This window comes from Prunus dulcis, chromosome 1 (assembly GCF_902201215.1).
Source record: "Prunus dulcis chromosome 1, ALMONDv2, whole genome shotgun sequence".
NCBI classification, from domain to species: Eukaryota; Viridiplantae; Streptophyta; class Magnoliopsida; order Rosales; family Rosaceae; genus Prunus; species Prunus dulcis.
This window is the reverse complement of record NC_047650.1, coordinates 38487533-38504493: the sequence shown is the minus strand read 5'-3', so window position 1 is coordinate 38504493 and position 16961 is coordinate 38487533. Positions and strand designations below refer to the sequence as shown.

Below are 16961 nucleotides of genomic sequence, written 5' to 3'. Positions count from 1 at the left end.
TTCTCCTTCTCTATAGCTTTCCTTTTCTTTTCTCTCTCTTTAAGTTCCTCCTTGGTCAATTCTCTTCCTATTTTGAAACACATTTCGTTTTAGAGGCTTACAATTTCCTTTGTGAAAGATTTCAGATCAATGAATATATATATATATATATATATATATGGTGGCTTGGTTATGTATTTTTCTGGGTTGGTTTTGAGTGACAGCCGTCTCATTTGTTGTTCTTGCAGACGCAAGGCTTTTCTTATCATCTATACTATTTGCCGTCCAAAAGGGCATTTTAATGGTGACATTGCTTTGTTGTATTCAGGACTTCTAAAGCCATTGCTGATGGCCTTTCATGTCCCGATACACTCTCTTGATTATTTATAATATTTTATGGTCAATTATCCCAAGATGACCTTGTTTTAATGGCAGAGCCGAAAGCTAAGATCCCACATTGACCCTATTTGCACCATTTCTTCGAATCTTAGATAGACATTACAGACAACAAATGATTCGGCACTGCCGCAAGCAAAATTAACATTGGAAATTTCATTAAAAAAATATCTTATAAACTTTTCTACTGTGCATATTACATTCCAAGGAGAAGAGAATGGGGCAGAATCAGGCTGAAGTGTTTTAATGGAGAAAAGCATAACGAAATTTTAACTCGGCTAAGAAAAAGTTTTCTACCTCATCCTGTCGAATCTAACGTGCTACAAATCTCTCTATGGTTCAAACTTTTGTTTAGCCATATTCTATTTACCAATACAGAACTTGCCAAAAATGTTGGACAAAACCTCCTCTGAAATGTCTTCTCCACTTATCTGACCAAGGGCGATTGCCGCATCCCTCAAATCAATTGTCCAGAAGTCCAAAGGCATTTCCTCTTCTATTGAGGATTTCAACCTCACGAGGGCCTCCTTGGTTCGAACAAGCTGCTCGCATTGTCTCTGATGATTCATCAAAATTTTAATACAACAATGAATCAACTGCTAATCATGAGATAATTTTTTTATATTCTCATAGGACTAGTCAAAGGATTAATCTGAACCAAAGTGAATGCATTTTCTACCTTCAAATCTGAGTAAACAAGAGATAACAACGCAATTATGGAAGGAAAAAACCAAACACACATGCTGATGTATAGGTAGCTAACCTGGTTTACAGTCCATCTGCGGCTCCCCACAGAATTTTTGTTGAGACCGACAATCTCTAATATTGCCGTCTCTAAACCTTGGATTCCTTGACCAGTGACAGCAGATGTCAAAACATGCTTACTGAATGAATTGATATATTTTTTAACCCACTCCATGCAATCAGATGAAACACAGTCTATTTTGTTAATTACAAGGATCATTGGGGTGGAAGATCCAGTTGATTTCTGTAATACCAGACAGAAAACAACAATTTATTGTATATCCTAGGCGTAAATTTGCATAATCAAACAGAATGATTGATAAACAAAAGGAGATGTGCATATTATATGATACAGAGAGTGAAAGGAAACCTTATTAGATTGAATTCTATTAAGAAGTTCGGAGTCTTCTGGAGTCCAGCCATCAAGAGCACATATTGCCATAATAATAACATCAGCACCCATAGCAACTGCTTCAGACCTCTCCACACCTGTGATAAAGACAGTCAAGGAAATTCAGATACGCAAACCCAATGCTAGATAGGGTCACCATACATCAACCAATAAGCATATCATTCCTCAAAACAGAACAAATCTAAAACAAAACATATCATTGGTTGTCTCTGAAAAATATCAACATTTCACTTGGGCAACTGGTCTGTGGTTTAAATCACCAAACTCTATGAGATAAATGCATGGAATGTAAACAATTAAACTACTAAACTAGTAAAGTTTTCAATACAAAATCAGAACTGTAAACGTGCTGTGTTAAAACAAGTTCATAAGGCAATGCAGATTCTTGAGGGATCTCATGACAACAAACTCAACACAGAAGAAAATGAGTTATTTCACTAATTCCCAATGGCCCTACTAGTTCAAAAGGATCAATATTGAAAATAACCAAAATCTTATGCTAATGGAAAAGAAACCTAGATATGAGGTGAACTTGGCTTCTTGTGCATCTGGCATGAAATCAACCCAAGATCTCTACACATCGAGATTGTACAAAGACGGATAGCCTTACCAATTTTCTCCACAATGTCATTGGTTTCTCTGATGCCAGCTGTATCAAGAAGGGTCACAGGAATGCCATGAACTGTAATACTGGCTTCAACCACATCTCGAGTGGTGCCAGCAATTTCTGTAACTATTGCTCTCTCAGTCTGCACGCTAAAATAAAAAAGTGGCAGTCAGTAACATCTCATACATCAAGTAATTACTAAACATAACAAAATATTTTAATGGGATCCTAAATACATCCAATACTCGAGATGTTATTGATGCTGCATAACTCCAGCAATTCATTAAGCAAATAAGGACTCATGTAGGAATTAATGGCAATCAACCCCTTCCCCAAAAAAAAAAAAACGAAATACTAAAACTGCCACCACATACTTTGCTCCATGCATTGAGGAGACTTGACTTCCCAACGTTTGGACGGCCGAGAATTGCTATCTGCAAATTGTATTTAGAATGTCATAAAGCAAAGCCAAATGAGGAAGAAAATGTGAGAATGAGAAATCCATTTTGAAAACTGCACCTGTATTCCAGATTGCAGAAGTTGGTCATAATTGGCTGTCTCGAGAGCACTCTCAACATCTTCTGACATGGAATTTATTTTCATCACAACTTGGTTCGTATCAAGTGGTGGCATCTCATCATCAAAATCCAAACGGGCTTCAATTTCTGTAAGCAGCTCAATGCACTGAGCTCTTATAGTTTTTACCATGGAAGAGAAGCCACCCTGTCAAGGTTCAAATGTTTTTAAAAAAAAAACAATTTCCGGGTTAATTATCATTTACCCCAAGTAAGGCTCACATAAATATTAGTAGCAACCAGTTTCAGAAAGCAGGAACGTATAAATTATACAGACAAACAAAGACACATGCCTGAATTGCAGCCAGTGCTGCATCTGCTGCAGCTACGGACTTAGCCGAAATGAGCTTGTCAACATTTTCAGCTTGAGTTAGGTCCAAGCGGCCATTGAGAAATGCACGCAGAGTAAACTCACCTGAAAGGAAAAACCAAAGCACACATCGTTAGTCTTTCGTTTACTTGTATTCCAAAAGTTCAAAAATTAAGCTAAAATGCCAAAAGCTCAAAAATTTCAAGCTAAAATTCCCGAAGTTAAAACATTCTGAGCTAAAAATAACGACCTGGTTCGGCAAGCCTTGCTCCAGCTTCTACACAAGCTCTCAAGACGCGATTGAGGCACACTTGGGTTCCATGGCATTGAAGCTCAACCACGTCTTCACGCGTATAAGACCTTGGGGCCAACATAGGCACAGCCAAAACCTGAAAGCAACCAAAACCCATGTCCTGTATCATTCACAGAATTCAAATTTCAACTCCATTCAGTGAAAGTGAAATTGAAAAGTACAGTACCTCGTCGATGACATTGCCGTTGGAGTCGCAAACGACGCCGTACTCAACCACATGGCTGGTGGGCCGCCACGTGCCCACTGTCTTCTTCCTCTTCTTCTTCGTCTGACGGAACACGCGGCCAACAATGGCCACCGCAGACGGACCCGACAGCCGCACAATCCCAACCGCGCCAGGTGGTCCCCCCAGTGACGTCACGATTGCCGCGATTGTGGTGGTGGTCTCCAGCTGCCGGGACCCACTCGCTAATCGCTCGTCTTTGCTGAGAAGCAGCGTTTGAGGCTGGGTCTTTTCTGGGCAAGAGCTACTGAAAGAAGAGCAGTGGCATAAGGGTAAACAGAGTGGGGAGCGAGGGTGGAGTTTGAGACGCTTGGGGGTCAGATGGGAGATTGAGAGAAGAGAGAGTGAAGTGGAAGCTATGGCGAATAGTGGTGGTTTCAGTTTGGGGCTTCTGTGCAGAAAATGGCGGAAGCTGAAAGTGGAGAGCAGAGCCATTGATGTCTTTGTTTTCGGGTCAACGGCGATTCCGAGTCTTTTGAACTCCGCTAGTTTTCTAATCGTAGAATTGGATTGGGTGGGTTGATCAAATCCACCAACCCACAAGCATGGGCCTTGGCTTAATTCTATATGAGCCCAAATTGGATTAAGTGGGCCCACTAAAAGTCCATGATGAGCAGAAAAATTTGTGTAAAATGGGGATAACATTGTTTTGCTATTCCAATCAATCACGATATACCAAGTGGAAAAGTTATCATACAACATGATTGACGGGATAGCAAAACAATGTTATCTTTATTCCATGAAAGTATTTCTCCAAAATGGGCCCATGAGTTGTGGAGTCTACGTCACTAATCATGATCAATTTGCACACTTCTCCCTCTTTTTAGAGAGGACAATATGGAAAAGGGGAAGTCATCATCAATCATCATCTCCCATTCCTTATCCAAGTTAACTTGGGGAGTTTGTAATCTAGGAGAAGAGAAAAACTTGCATATCTTGGTAGTACGCAATAGTTATGTTTCGGCCATCAATGGTTAATGTTCGGTGCAATAACAGTTAGGTTTATTGGGTTCTTTTTTACCATGAAATGGAATTTTGATTAGCAAGAATTCAGTTACATCAAAGTTTTTCTCTTATGTGACTATTTCTCTCATTATATGTCTATCATCATATGACCTAACACGATGATATAGGTACCATTAATGACATGTTTACTAATCTATAATTGAATTAGGGGGAATTAAATTGAAAATGAATTGAATTGAGGATGAGTGAAATTGAGAAGAATTAGATTCTGGATTCCTATTGAAGTTGTACTTAGTACCACTTATGGAATTGGAGCATAAGTGGTACTAAGTACTAAAATGTCCTTGTTGTTGGGTTAAATTAGATGGCAATTATAATATATATAATATATTTTATATTATGACTTGATATTATAATATCATGACTTTAATAAGTCATTTAAAAAATTATTAATTTATCTATAATTTTGAAATTTTGAAATTTTTGTGAAGATATAATAGATAAAAAATATGACTTCCTAATAGGTTAATTCTTCGGGAATTAGATTACCACATCCCATCCAAAAATTGAATTCCTTCAAAATTAAGAATTCAATTCATACTTCAAAATCAAGAATTCAATTCCTAATTTTGCATGGGCCCCACTTACTTTTTAATTCTTTGATGTAAAAATAAATACAGGAATCCTCCGTAAGAATTCACTTTCTGATGAGAATTTCAATTCCTTATTAATAAATACACCATAAGTTTTACTCATGATCAAGTTTATACATAAAAAAAATTGATGATTATCCCTTATTTATGGGAAGGGCACCATATAAAAATACACCGTACTAAACTTTTTCCTTTTCTTTGGTAAAAAGAAATACCAAAGTTTAGGATATTGACTCGTACGTGAAGAACAAATGCTTTAGAATTCAATTCAGCAATACCTTTGACATTGTTGGATTGGTGCAAAACCCACCTAATGTGAAAAAGTTGAGTTTCTATAGCTTTTTGTCCAAGTGAATATAGTGGAGGATTTTAGGTGGGGTGGAAATGGGAGCTCAATTTCTTCACAAAGTAGTCTAACAGCTGTTAAGCAGCAGTAGTGGAGCATTGCATAATTCCATATAACTTACTAATGTTCAAAGCTAGGATTTCTCCTTTCCACAAAATCTTGAACACATTCTTTTTAGGTTTACTTCTCAAATAACAGCAAGGTTCTTTTCTACCTGAAATACCACCTGAGAGAATCATATCTTTTAAAGAAAGACATAAAAGAATAGTATCTTGTGCTGCAAAAATACCCTCGCTTTATATCCCAAGACTTTTCTCATAATTTGAATCAACCCAGAAATGAATATAGCTTCCTTTGCATCTACATTCATCCAAATCCAACAGCCTAACCAAATCCTCTTGTTCCCTTGTGCCCAAATCTCTGGAAAAAAATAAAAAAGCACTTGCATTCACCCTGCCAAACTGCTTGTGTCATCATTCTTTATAAATATGGTTTATAAAACTGAAAATGTGGCATCACTTGTTTAATATAATTGTTTATTAAGATATGATAAGCTAGCTAATTAACCCAATTACATGCTGGTGGGTGTTGGATCATATTTAATTAAGGCTTGGCCATGGAGTCAATAGCACAAATGAGAACTTGGCTTGAAGAAGGGATATTGGGAAATTTCCAAGGTGCAATGTCAGCATAGAGATTATAAGGATTCTGATACTTCAAAGCCACAATCTTATCCCTTATGCAAAGTGCAAAATCATCTTCCTCTTTCTAGTTTTTTTATATTTTATTAGGATTATCACTAGTTTTTGGGGATGAGGAGGATCCCACTCTCCACTTAATTTACCTGCTGCCGCACTTTTCTCCCATCACTTAACTGGACCTGTTCTTCTTTCTTATTCCTTATTCCAATATCCATATATAGACTAGATACCACACTCTCTTCTTCCATGTCTTATTTAATTTCTCTGATGACACCAACTACACTTTCCAATTTCATCAAGCTTGTTCCAGCAATTTGGTTAAATAAGAGAGAGAGAGAGAGAGAGAGAGAGAGAGCTCCTACAAGTTTGGGAGGAAATTTCATTTTGTCCTTGCCCTGCAACCAGATTTTGAAAAAGTGGAGCAAAATAGCTTGCCAGAATTCTTCAGAGCATGCAGGTAAGGCAATTTGGTTTGATTCAAAGCATGTATCTGCAATAAATTAGAAAATGAATATTGTAGACATTACACAGAGTGACTTATGCATTCAGTAAAGCCTGCAAAACAAGCAAAAAAATCATGAGAAATGAGTTCTTTTCAAGTTTCATGATCTTTATTCTTTTAGTTTCTGGTCACCTAATTATCTCAAAACTTCAACATGCGATTCAATAATGAGTGAGTCCACCCCTACCCATTTCCAAATTAAAGGGTTCAGGTGACAGTTGATTGAAGTTTTTTTGTTTTTTGTTTTTTTTTTTCTCTTTTTGTTGAGATTAGATGTATTTTAGGTTTTATGCAGATAGTGTAATATTCTCATGCCATTTGGAAACACAGGAATATTGCGACATATATCTAGCTTGGTTGGAAAAGCTTCTGCTCCAGGTTAGTTCTTCACCTATTTCCTGTGGAAGCATAATAAAGTAACAGAGAAATCCCAAGCACAGGTAGAAGCCCACCGTCTAATGAAACAATTTGCATTTTTTGCTGACCCATTGGTAGTTTGGCCAAACCCATTTTCTAGTCCAGTTTGGCAACCAATATTTACATTTTGGCTCCCAGTATTTATATGGGTTGGACTGAGTTGGGGTTTAATTCTCATTTCTATCACCTTCTGGGCTAATTGCCTAGTCAAATAATTGCTTATAGAGCTCAAATGCAAAGATGTGTATGTTGGGGATGGTTTTTATGTGTTGACCAATACTAGTCCCTCACTGGTTGAGCTAAGTGTCTAATTATATAGGTATATATAGTGGTAAGTTTTGAAACCTTGCAAGTATGGTGTTAAGTGTAGAGCATTAGCCTAATAGTAATAGTGACTAACAGCCTAGGGTTTTTTGTTAATTTTTTTTTTATATATAAACAAGCTATATTGGGGGAGGGAGAAATTGAACCTACGACTTCGAGTGGAGAGATAAATGCTCTTAACCACCTGAGCTAAGTTTAATTCTTCCCTTTATTTTTTTTTTCAAGTAACAGTTTTAGTATAAACTGAAAAACAACACCATTTAGCCAGAAAGGCTGTAACATCCATGCTCTTGAACTCTTGCCCATGTAAAAGAAAAGTATACAAATCTATATTTAACAACAAAAACAAGAGTGTTGGCACTAGATATTTGCCAAAAGTAAGAATGCAAAATGCATTTTATCAAATTTCTTCAATACGTCGGGGATACAAGGCAGTGAGCTAGAAATCAAAACTACAGAGAGAGAGAGAGAGAGAGAGAGAGAGAGAGAGAGACTCAACAGTTAGATTCTCATTCTATGCACATTTTTCTGTATTTTAAACACCCTTTATCGCTTGGAGTGCACCATGGTGCACCTTTTATGTTGTTATCTTTTACTTTTTACTTGCATTGGACCCAGGCACGCCAAACCACTTTCATAATTTGATTCCCCACCATGCACTACTCAACTGCGCCTCCAATTCAAAAGTGCATACTTGTGCATCCCATTTCTCTCTCAAACAACAATCACGTTCCATTTTGATCTCAAGCTTCTTCCACCAATTTTGGAGAACAGGACGAGACAGCCTCTGCAACCGTGAGAAAAATCCTGTCTTCGCCGATCAAGTTTGCGACGTGGGATGCATGAATCTTATCAATCACCACTGGACCAGGATTTGCAAGAACAAGCTGCAGGGCAATTTGGAGGTAAGGCAACTTGAACCAATTCATATCGCATACAATAGCAGTGTGATTTTTGTCAACTGAAGTACAAGATGACATAAGATGATTTAAGCATGCATGTGATTTACCTGAATGTCTCTCTTTCGGAGACTACTATGCAACTCTTCTAGGGCATGAATGCCACTGGTGTCGATATCAGTCACAGCTGCAGCAAACACAAGACACCGTGAGAAACGAGTTTATGAAACCAAGAGTGATGAATCACCCTATAAGCTGTTTGGTTTTAAAGATCAGAAAACTGCTTACGTGACATTTCAACTATCAAAAACTCAATGCTTGGTAGGTATGCTTCTTTTAGCAGTTCTTCTTCATCCGCCAACCATCTCAATATCCTGCAATTAGGAAGTTGAACTTCAGCACCAGAGGACTGGCAGTATGACTAAAAAGATTGTAAAAATCAAATTCAGACTATTTCTAGGTTCTTTCTATGTAAAGGTCATGTACACTACCAGAACTAACATGACTTATATACACCATACTTTGAGTACAAAATCTTTAATAATTCGAAGAAACAGCTCATTAACAGTTTAATCTTTAACAGCCAAAGGAAAATATGCTCTCTCCTTTTCTCCTTTTAACACTTATCTCCCTGTGGGAACTCCCTCAATCTATGATTCTTTTAATCATAATGAATTTAGATCAGCTGTCAATTTAAGGCAGTCAGAAGTTGCCTTTATATAGATGACAGGTCATAGAATTACCTTTTTTTTAACACTTAAGAATTACCACAAAGAACTAATTGAACCAAGGATACAGAGAGAGCATATGTACCTCTCCTTAATATAGTTGGAGTTGGAAAAGTAAATTGCAGAATCAACTCTCACAATCATAACGCCTGGAACCTTGGTTGCTTCTGGATATTGTTGGATGTTTCTATACACAGTTGTATTAGGAATCTTCCCAAGTATTGCAGTCCGTGGTCTGGTAACTTGTAAGAGGATTTTAGCGAATGATATTGAGACCTGGACACAAATATATGTTAACTTGTATCACTGATCTCTGCATGATAGTATTGGAAACACAAAGTAGTTAACAATGATGATTTATACCGCTATTAAGAGGCCTATCTCAACAGATGCAAAGATTACACCAAAGAAGGCTCCCATGCAAGCCACAAAATCAAATTTATCAATCTTCCATATAAGGATTGCTGCTTGGAAGTCGATTAGGTTGATCACAGCAGATATAATGATGGCAGCGAGAATGGCATTTGGGGTGTACTTAAAAAGAGGTGTAATGAATTGCAAGGTCAGGAAAACAACACAGGACATCACAATATTAGAGACTGCAGTTTGGCAGCCTGCCATGTAGTTCACTGCCGAGCGAGAGAATGAACCTGCAAGTACGAGCAATTAATCAGTTCCATGTCCTTAGTCACATGTCCCGCTAGGTACTACGTTCCAAGGTTTCAGGTATGCTTATTACTTAACCCTGGAGTATCATCTTCAAAGTATTATGCATTAACTATATATTTATAATCCATCTTCAAAGTTTTTAATTGTCAAACTTTTGCATTAAAAAATATCTTAGCCGGCTAGAAGCTTAGAACAAGAGACTACGACACAAATATGCGTTCCTAATTATTGGTATTGGTGTTCATCACTGTCCAAATAGTATCTAATTTATATAATTTAAATGGTACTTTCTTCTCACCTGTCGACACGTAGCAGGAAGTCATTGAGCCAACAATGTTCATGGTTCCTAGAGCTACCATTTCTTTGTTTCCATCTAGTTGGTAGTCCTTCATGGTAGCAAAAGTTCTTCCAATTGCTATAGCTTCCTGACAATTCACGCCAATAAGAAAGTGTTAGATACAAAAAGAGATATCAATTTTTCTCTTGGTAAGAGGAAATGGGTTATGAGATTGCTCACTGTTAATGCTATCATCCCAGCCACAACACCAATCTTAAAACCCTTCGCGAGATAGTCCCCGGTAAAAAATATTTCATTCACAGATGGAGGATTGATTCCTTTTTCGATATGTCTCACCTTCATACATAGATAAACCATTAGTATTGCTTCTGGTAACTGCCAATCAGAAGTACTATAATAATATGAGAAACCAGGAAGAGAAGATTATAACATAGGGACTTACAATTTCAACCCCATTCTTTTCTGCATGAGTTATGTACACAAAAAAGGTGGACAGGATAACCGATATCAGCGGGGCAATTGCTGGGACCCAGAAGAGATTCTTCTTCTTCTTTCCCTGCTCCCCAAAACATGTGAAAATCAGACAAGAACTAACAAGCTTGAATCATATTAAGAAAATAGCGGCAAAGTTTGGGAATTCTTACAATATATTTGGCAAACAAAAGAAACGTTAAAAATGATGCTCCAATGACCATTGTCTGCCAGTTCCACTGCAAAATTTTGTCATATAGGATTCAGTAACTTGATGTTGTAGTGAGTCAAAAAGAAAAACTTGATGTTTCAGGTTTCAGATCCTAGTGGAAAAATACATAAACAAATGAGTTAGAGAGGTAGATAGAGCTTACCCCATGATGGGCTGACTGAAATACTGATTGCATTACAGAGACAATATCAGCTTTCTTTGTGAACTTCCTTATGCCAAGAAAACCCTTAAGCTGTTGGAGTGCAATTGTGATGGCAGCTCCGCCCATAAATCCAACAATGGCGGCATGAGATAGGAAATCAATCAAGAACCCCATCCTGATAACAAATAGAAAACCAGAATAATATTATCCACTAAGAACGGAAAGCTAAAACGCTTTCAGAGATAGAATAAGAATTAAGGTAAGAAACAATTAAGATGTAACTTCCCTTTAAGAATCAGAAAGCTGAAGTAGACAATTACCTCAAAATCCCAAGGGTAGCTTGGGTGATCCCAGCAAAGAAGGTAGCCGTGAACGCCAGCCTCCGGTAATCTTCTGGATTTTTTGTGGGGTCAATCTCATTCTGGAGCAAGGTACCCAACAGGAGAGACACCACAGCCACAGGTCCGATGGCTATATCTCTTGAGCTGCCCATGATAGCATAGATCAACGGTGGAACAAAGCTCGAGTCTGTAAAGGTTTGGAACAACAGAAGAGAAGTCTCAGTCTCACAACAATATCTAAGGAAATCAGTCATAAGAGAGGAAGGTGTTGTTGAGTAGCATAGATACTTACACAATCCATACTGGGGAGCCAAGTTTGCAAGTTTTGAATAGCCAATGTCCTGATTTTCCAGTTGAGAACAATCATTAGAACCAACCATGAAAATGGAAAATGACATAAATTAGCTATTCTTTTATTGTTCCCTTCTATCTGTTCATCCATTAAGCTGCTAAGTTACCTGAGGGATGCAGAGACTAGCAATAGTCAGCCCAGCAATTAGATCCCCCCTAAATTTCAACAGATTATATCCTCTCCCCCATTCAAATATGGGGAAGATGGCCTGCACGCCAAGGATGAACTTTCGCGACTTTGGCTGATGCTTGAAGGGCCTTAGAGGATCATCTGAAAAGAATGTTTCTTTGATGGTGTTTGTGAATTCCTTGAAGAGTTTTTGCTTTGGGGGAAGTCCTACTTTGTGAATGTAAGGTGTGCCCTGTGAATGATTGCGCGAAGATGACATACTTCTAGTGTCCATCTCTTTCGTTTCAAGTTCTTCGTTGTTTGAATGAACTGAAGCCATGAATGATCAGTTCACCTGTAATGCAGGAAACAGCAAAATAAATCATGTGCAGACAGATAAGAACATACTCCTATTTTTAAACAAAATGATGGAGCAAAAGTGTGAAGGGCTGAAATAAACCACTAGGAGCAGTTTCTAGTTGCATGCAGAAGGTATTTTTTTGACACCCTCTACCTTCAACGTTTTAAAGATGGTGATTAATCAACTAGTTCATGGGAATATTTTTCTGAGTGAAGACCTATTCAGTTAATGCACATATCTCAAAAGAATCCATGGCTAATAATATGACAGCACTTAAGAAACAAAACTTGTAAGCCAAAAGTGATAGTTATAGAAACTGAATCTAACCCAATGAAAAGAATGGATGTCAGACAAGGCTTTGCGCAAATAATTGTTTGAAAGTACACACAGGGCTTACGTGAATGCTGAAGGAAGCTAAGAAGCTCTTCCTTATATAAGCACTTAAAAAGGACTTCTGGTCAAACTTTTCAAGCTGAAAAAGTCACAAGCACAAAAAACGCATTAAGGTTTGAATCTGGATCTCTTACATGACAAATACAAAATTAACAACAAAGTTTAGCAAAAAAAGTTTCAATCCCAACCAGCCGACGGTTTGATTATTCAATTTCTGGTGATTGATGTGAGCAAAATCATCATCATTTCTTCCACAATTGTAGTGCTTAGGAGTATAATATGTTTTCAAATACTGAAATTGAAATATGGTGCTGACTTAAGTGCACGGATGGCAGCAGCTAGAAAACCAGAAGCATATATCCATTCTCTTTAATTATTTAGTAGGCCTTGTTTTTCGACCTTAAGTCCATCCCAACAAACACTACAAGTCAAGAAGTAGATGTTTGGTGTCTTAAAAGAAAAAAACAGAAAATATAGAATCAAATTCTTATTTATGGTCCCATTTTGAGGTAAACCCCTGTTATTCTGGTGCAGTAAACCTATGGCCCAACTTGCTTTTCACCTAATGTTGAGAATTTTGCGAGGACAACAAAAGGGTTTGACTGAACAGAGACAAAATGGAAAAGAATGTAAGAAGGGAGGGAAGAAATAAAAGGGTTACCGATCTTCATTGAGAGAAGAGGCCGAGTTGTTGATAAAGCAATACACCTTGTTATAGACAGCTAAATGCATACTTTAAAAAAAAAAAAAAAAATATTTTATATATTGAATTTTTCACACTAAGTTGAAATTACAATCACAATGTTGATTGATGCTGATATGAAACAATAGAAGCACCAGCATCCAAGGCTTTAACTTTAAAACTAGTGTCACAGAGGAAATATGCTATTCACAAAAAGGATTAAAACCCTACTCTATCTCTAAATCTGCACAAAATTTCAAGAATCAATTATGCCACTTTGGAATTCCTTAAAAGCCAACTTGACCAATTCTATTGAACTGCATAATAATCTATAAACTATTTGGTTTTGATATTAACATCACCACAATAAAACTCTTTAATCAGAATCTTTCTTGTTCACGGTTTCCTCATACATTGCTCATTCAAAAGTTTAGTTTAACAGATTGCAGAAAGAATAAAATCAGAAACAGATGATAATAAATATGAACCAAAGATCTACAAGACATTGTTTTTTCTTCTCTCTTTGTTTTTTTTTGGGTGCTGGGTCTTTTTCCAAATTGCATATATGTATTTGGAATGGAGAATAAAGTCTAAATCAGAGTCTCTCTTACCTCCTACATATGCTTCTCATGAAAACCACTGATAGTGGGGGGGTACAATTACACCTATCCAAAAGGTCTTCCTTTCTGAAAAAATGCACTTGAGCTCAAAACTCCTGTCCAAAAAGGGCAAAAGAATCAAACAAATTAATAAAATATTGCATTAAAAAAATTACTGTATAATATGCACAAAAAGGCAGAACCCAGCATGAGTTCCCCACCTTCTCTTTCTTTCCCACACTCAACGGTCCTCATGTTTCTGGGAACAAAAATTTTCAATTTATAAATAATGGGCAATCTTTGAAGAACCACAAGAGGAAGATTTAGATTGATAAAAAAAAAAAAAAAAACCCAGCTTTGTTTTTGTCTAGGTTCAATGTACCCAAAAATTGATCGTGGAACTCCATACCTGTACCACCTGTTCAGTGTTCAGGCATTGTTTAACAAAAAGAAAAAGTCCCCCAAAAAAGGGAAGCCCCAGTAAAATAGGGAACTTGTTTGGTTGCCGAGAAAATTATGTAACCAAAGTACCAAACTGAGCAGCTAGGAGGGTCCCCAAAAATTACAAAGCTGAAGTTAAAGCCACCAGGACAACATGAAATCTTTTATATTTTGGTAAAAAAATCTAGAAACCCAATTCACATTGGTTCACACAAATTGGAGTTGTATTATTGGACCTACTATTGGTATTGTTGAATTTTGGGAACACGTTTGTTGAGGAGTCAACTGGGGGCTCGATATTTACGGAACTGCCACGCTTCAAAATGGAAGATAAAGGAAGAAACGACTTGTTTGGCTGCTGGGTTTTGCTTTTCCCTTACTTTAAAAGAAACGTTTTTTGTTTGTTTTTGCGTTTCTTTCGTAGAGAAACGTCTCAAATTCAAAGCCCTTCCTGCGCCCGTGTTTTCTTATCCTCGATTTCAATTTTTCTTCGGAGTGGGCCCCGCCCGGCGCGGGGGAAGTAGAACAGGGACGTTTGTGAGGCTAGGTTCGGGATGTGGCATATTGAAGGAGGACTTTTCGCCAGTGGTTGACTAGGAACATTGGGATTGATAATTAGTATCATTTGATCATCTGGAGTCATTTTGGGTAAGCATGGTTATTAGATAATTATATTTTATATACTATATATCACTTATTCTCCGGAAAATAAAAAAACATACGTCACTAGGTAACGTTCATCTCTCGTCATTTTTTTAATGTTAATTTAACCTTCAATTTGTTTAGACAGTTGTGATGCATATAGAACTAATTACGATATAAATTATACATACGAACTCTATAAGTGTGTTTATATATATTTTTTCCTTTTTTTTTTAATATTTTAAAAAAAAAAGTGATAGTCTAATTTGCTTTACATTAATCTAATTTGCAGAAAGGGATATTTGAATTTGAGTATAAAGGGATGGGATAAATGACTTGGCTAACTCAACTAACCCATGTGTTTTTTATTTTTTATTTTATTTTATTTTATAAACTAAAGAGGCAATTTGAATTTGTGACTCACTTCAGTATTGAAAACAGAAATACCTCTCTCCCTCCCCTAAACTTTTTTTTTCACAGAAAAAAGAAGAATATCATAAGACAAATAGCTAAATGATTGCGGAAGCAAATATTCCGGCTTCCAATCACAAGGTACCACGTGAACAAGAAGAATATAAATGGGCTCAATAATTGAGCCCATTTATTTGGCCAATTAATTGGTACAAAAAATAGGGATATTATCTTAAATATGAGATATTATCTTTATTTGAAAATATAATCGGCAATTAAAAGATAATATCATCAATTTATAATATTATCTTATTTTGGTGATATTATCATCAATTAGGGATTTGATTCTAATTAAAATCCTTAATTGACTCAATCTCACCAGCCCTATAAATACATAGCCACATTCAACACATAAGGTAATCTGAAACCTAACTCGAACACCCGTTGAAACCTCTCTCTCTCTCTCTCCCTAGCCATCAACCACCTCTATTGCAGCCGGCCACTCCCTCTCTCATCTTTCCCACATGACTAAGTGCCATCACACGACTCTGGCCACTCGGCTCTCTCATTGAGAGAAAACTCAGTCCAGTTTAGCTATTGCCGCATCTTTTCTCAAAGATCCAATTGAACTAACTTAGGCATTGGAAGGCCTTTGGGCAACACCCCCGAGTGTGGTCTCTTACTCTTATTTGTTTTACAGGAATCGAGAAATAGAGAAAAGGAAGCTCAAAAGGTGAAGGATCTACACACGAATATCCTCTCATGAGAAATTTGCACAAACATTGATCATGTTAGGTATGTAAGTATGATAGAACACAATTTTTTATTTTTTGAGAAAATATGGGATTGTATTCATAATTCAACCAAAAAAACCACTAGTCATAAAGGGCAAATATAAACTAGTTACATAAGGGCCATTACAATAATAGAGCGATCTAACATCAAAACTAAGACAATCTGGTGCGCCTCCACTCGATCACGCATGATCGAAGAAATTTTGGCGTAGGCATTCCAACTAAGATTGCAAACTCATAACAATAAAATATATATATATATATATATATGAAGCTTGGAAAAACCATACAATAAAACTCTCACAAAAGAAGAGGTGAAAACTACACAGAAAACTCAAAGAGTCTCTGTGATTTATTCAAAAAAAAAAGAAAAATCGCAAAAATGATGGTGGTGGAGATACGAGGCCGGAAGCCAGGTGGAGATCCAATGCTGAGAGGCAGCTACCTGTGTTGAGTAGAGGAAAATCATAACAAAACGAAGACAAATAGGAGAAACTTTCTGTCTTTGAAAATGGGTAAAAAAGTGAGAAGGGAGGAAGAGAGAAAGGAAGAGGAGGGAAGAGAAGAGGGGAGAAGGGAAAAGGGAGGAAGAACAATGGTTTTCTCCCACCTCAAAGTGAAAAACGTTGCTAGAAGTGTTTTTTTGTGTGAGAGAGAGCTAGATTGTGTACTTTTCAAGTTCAATTTTTGGAACGCGTCTATAATAGGTTTAGTAGCACACATGCAATTTTTCCATCTTATTCTTTGGCTAGCCATAGTCATTTTCAGTTCATAATTTTTTGTTTCCTTTTTGGTACAATTTCAGTTGGTGATACCGATGAATTTGAATCTTTTTTTTTTTGCCTTTGTCATAGACATTTATCTGCCAAACTGCGTTGACATTTGAAGTATGTTGACTAAAGAACAACTACTAATTTATATTTCGAAATG

General features: G+C 36.9%; 2 protein-coding genes and 1 long non-coding RNA gene across 12 annotated transcripts; 1 reads left to right on the top strand and 2 right to left on the bottom strand.

Moving 5' to 3' along the window:
* Nucleotides 1–502: 502 nt before the first annotated feature.
* Nucleotides 503–4050, bottom strand: LOC117614770 (tRNA modification GTPase MnmE). Of its 2 annotated transcripts, XM_034343709.1 has the most exons (9): nt 3503–4047; nt 3274–3412; nt 3007–3128; nt 2658–2861; nt 2513–2572; nt 2142–2280; nt 1490–1608; nt 1139–1363; nt 517–932 (listed from the first exon to the last, which is right to left on the bottom strand). In XM_034343709.1, exons 1-9 carry the CDS (start codon nt 3992–3994, stop codon nt 738–740), a joined length of 1695 nt encoding a protein of 564 aa, XP_034199600.1. In that variant the 5' UTR covers nt 3995–4047; the 3' UTR covers nt 517–737. The 2 variants fall into 2 exon arrangements, with proteins under 2 accessions (XP_034199671.1, XP_034199600.1); XM_034343780.1 differs by lacking the exon at nt 1139–1363 and having other exon boundaries at nt 503–932; nt 3503–4050.
* A 3725-nt stretch (nt 4051–7775) lies between these two features.
* On the bottom strand, nt 7776–14572 carry LOC117625089 (sulfate transporter 1.3-like). Of its 9 annotated transcripts, none has more exons than XM_034356678.1 (17): nt 14153–14572; nt 13965–14002; nt 13756–13859; nt 12467–12541; nt 11707–12063; nt 11541–11589; nt 11228–11435; nt 10908–11082; nt 10707–10772; nt 10505–10618; nt 10282–10398; nt 10063–10189; nt 9459–9745; nt 9181–9371; nt 8656–8741; nt 8478–8554; nt 7776–8355 (listed from the first exon to the last, which is right to left on the bottom strand). In XM_034356678.1, exons 5-17 carry the CDS (start codon nt 12046–12048, stop codon nt 8212–8214), a joined length of 1983 nt encoding a protein of 660 aa, XP_034212569.1. In that variant the 5' UTR covers nt 12049–12063; nt 12467–12541; nt 13756–13859; nt 13965–14002; nt 14153–14572; the 3' UTR covers nt 7776–8211. The 9 variants fall into 9 exon arrangements, with proteins under 9 accessions (XP_034212569.1, XP_034212583.1, XP_034212607.1 ...); XM_034356692.1 differs by having other exon boundaries at nt 14421–14572; XM_034356716.1 differs by lacking the exon at nt 12467–12541.
* On the top strand, nt 8262–12270 carry LOC117625145. Its single transcript, XR_004585418.1, has 3 exons — nt 8262–8373; nt 9485–9821; nt 12075–12270. It is a non-coding gene; the product is annotated as an uncharacterized LOC117625145 (long non-coding RNA).
* Nucleotides 14573–16961: the final 2389 nt, after the last annotated feature.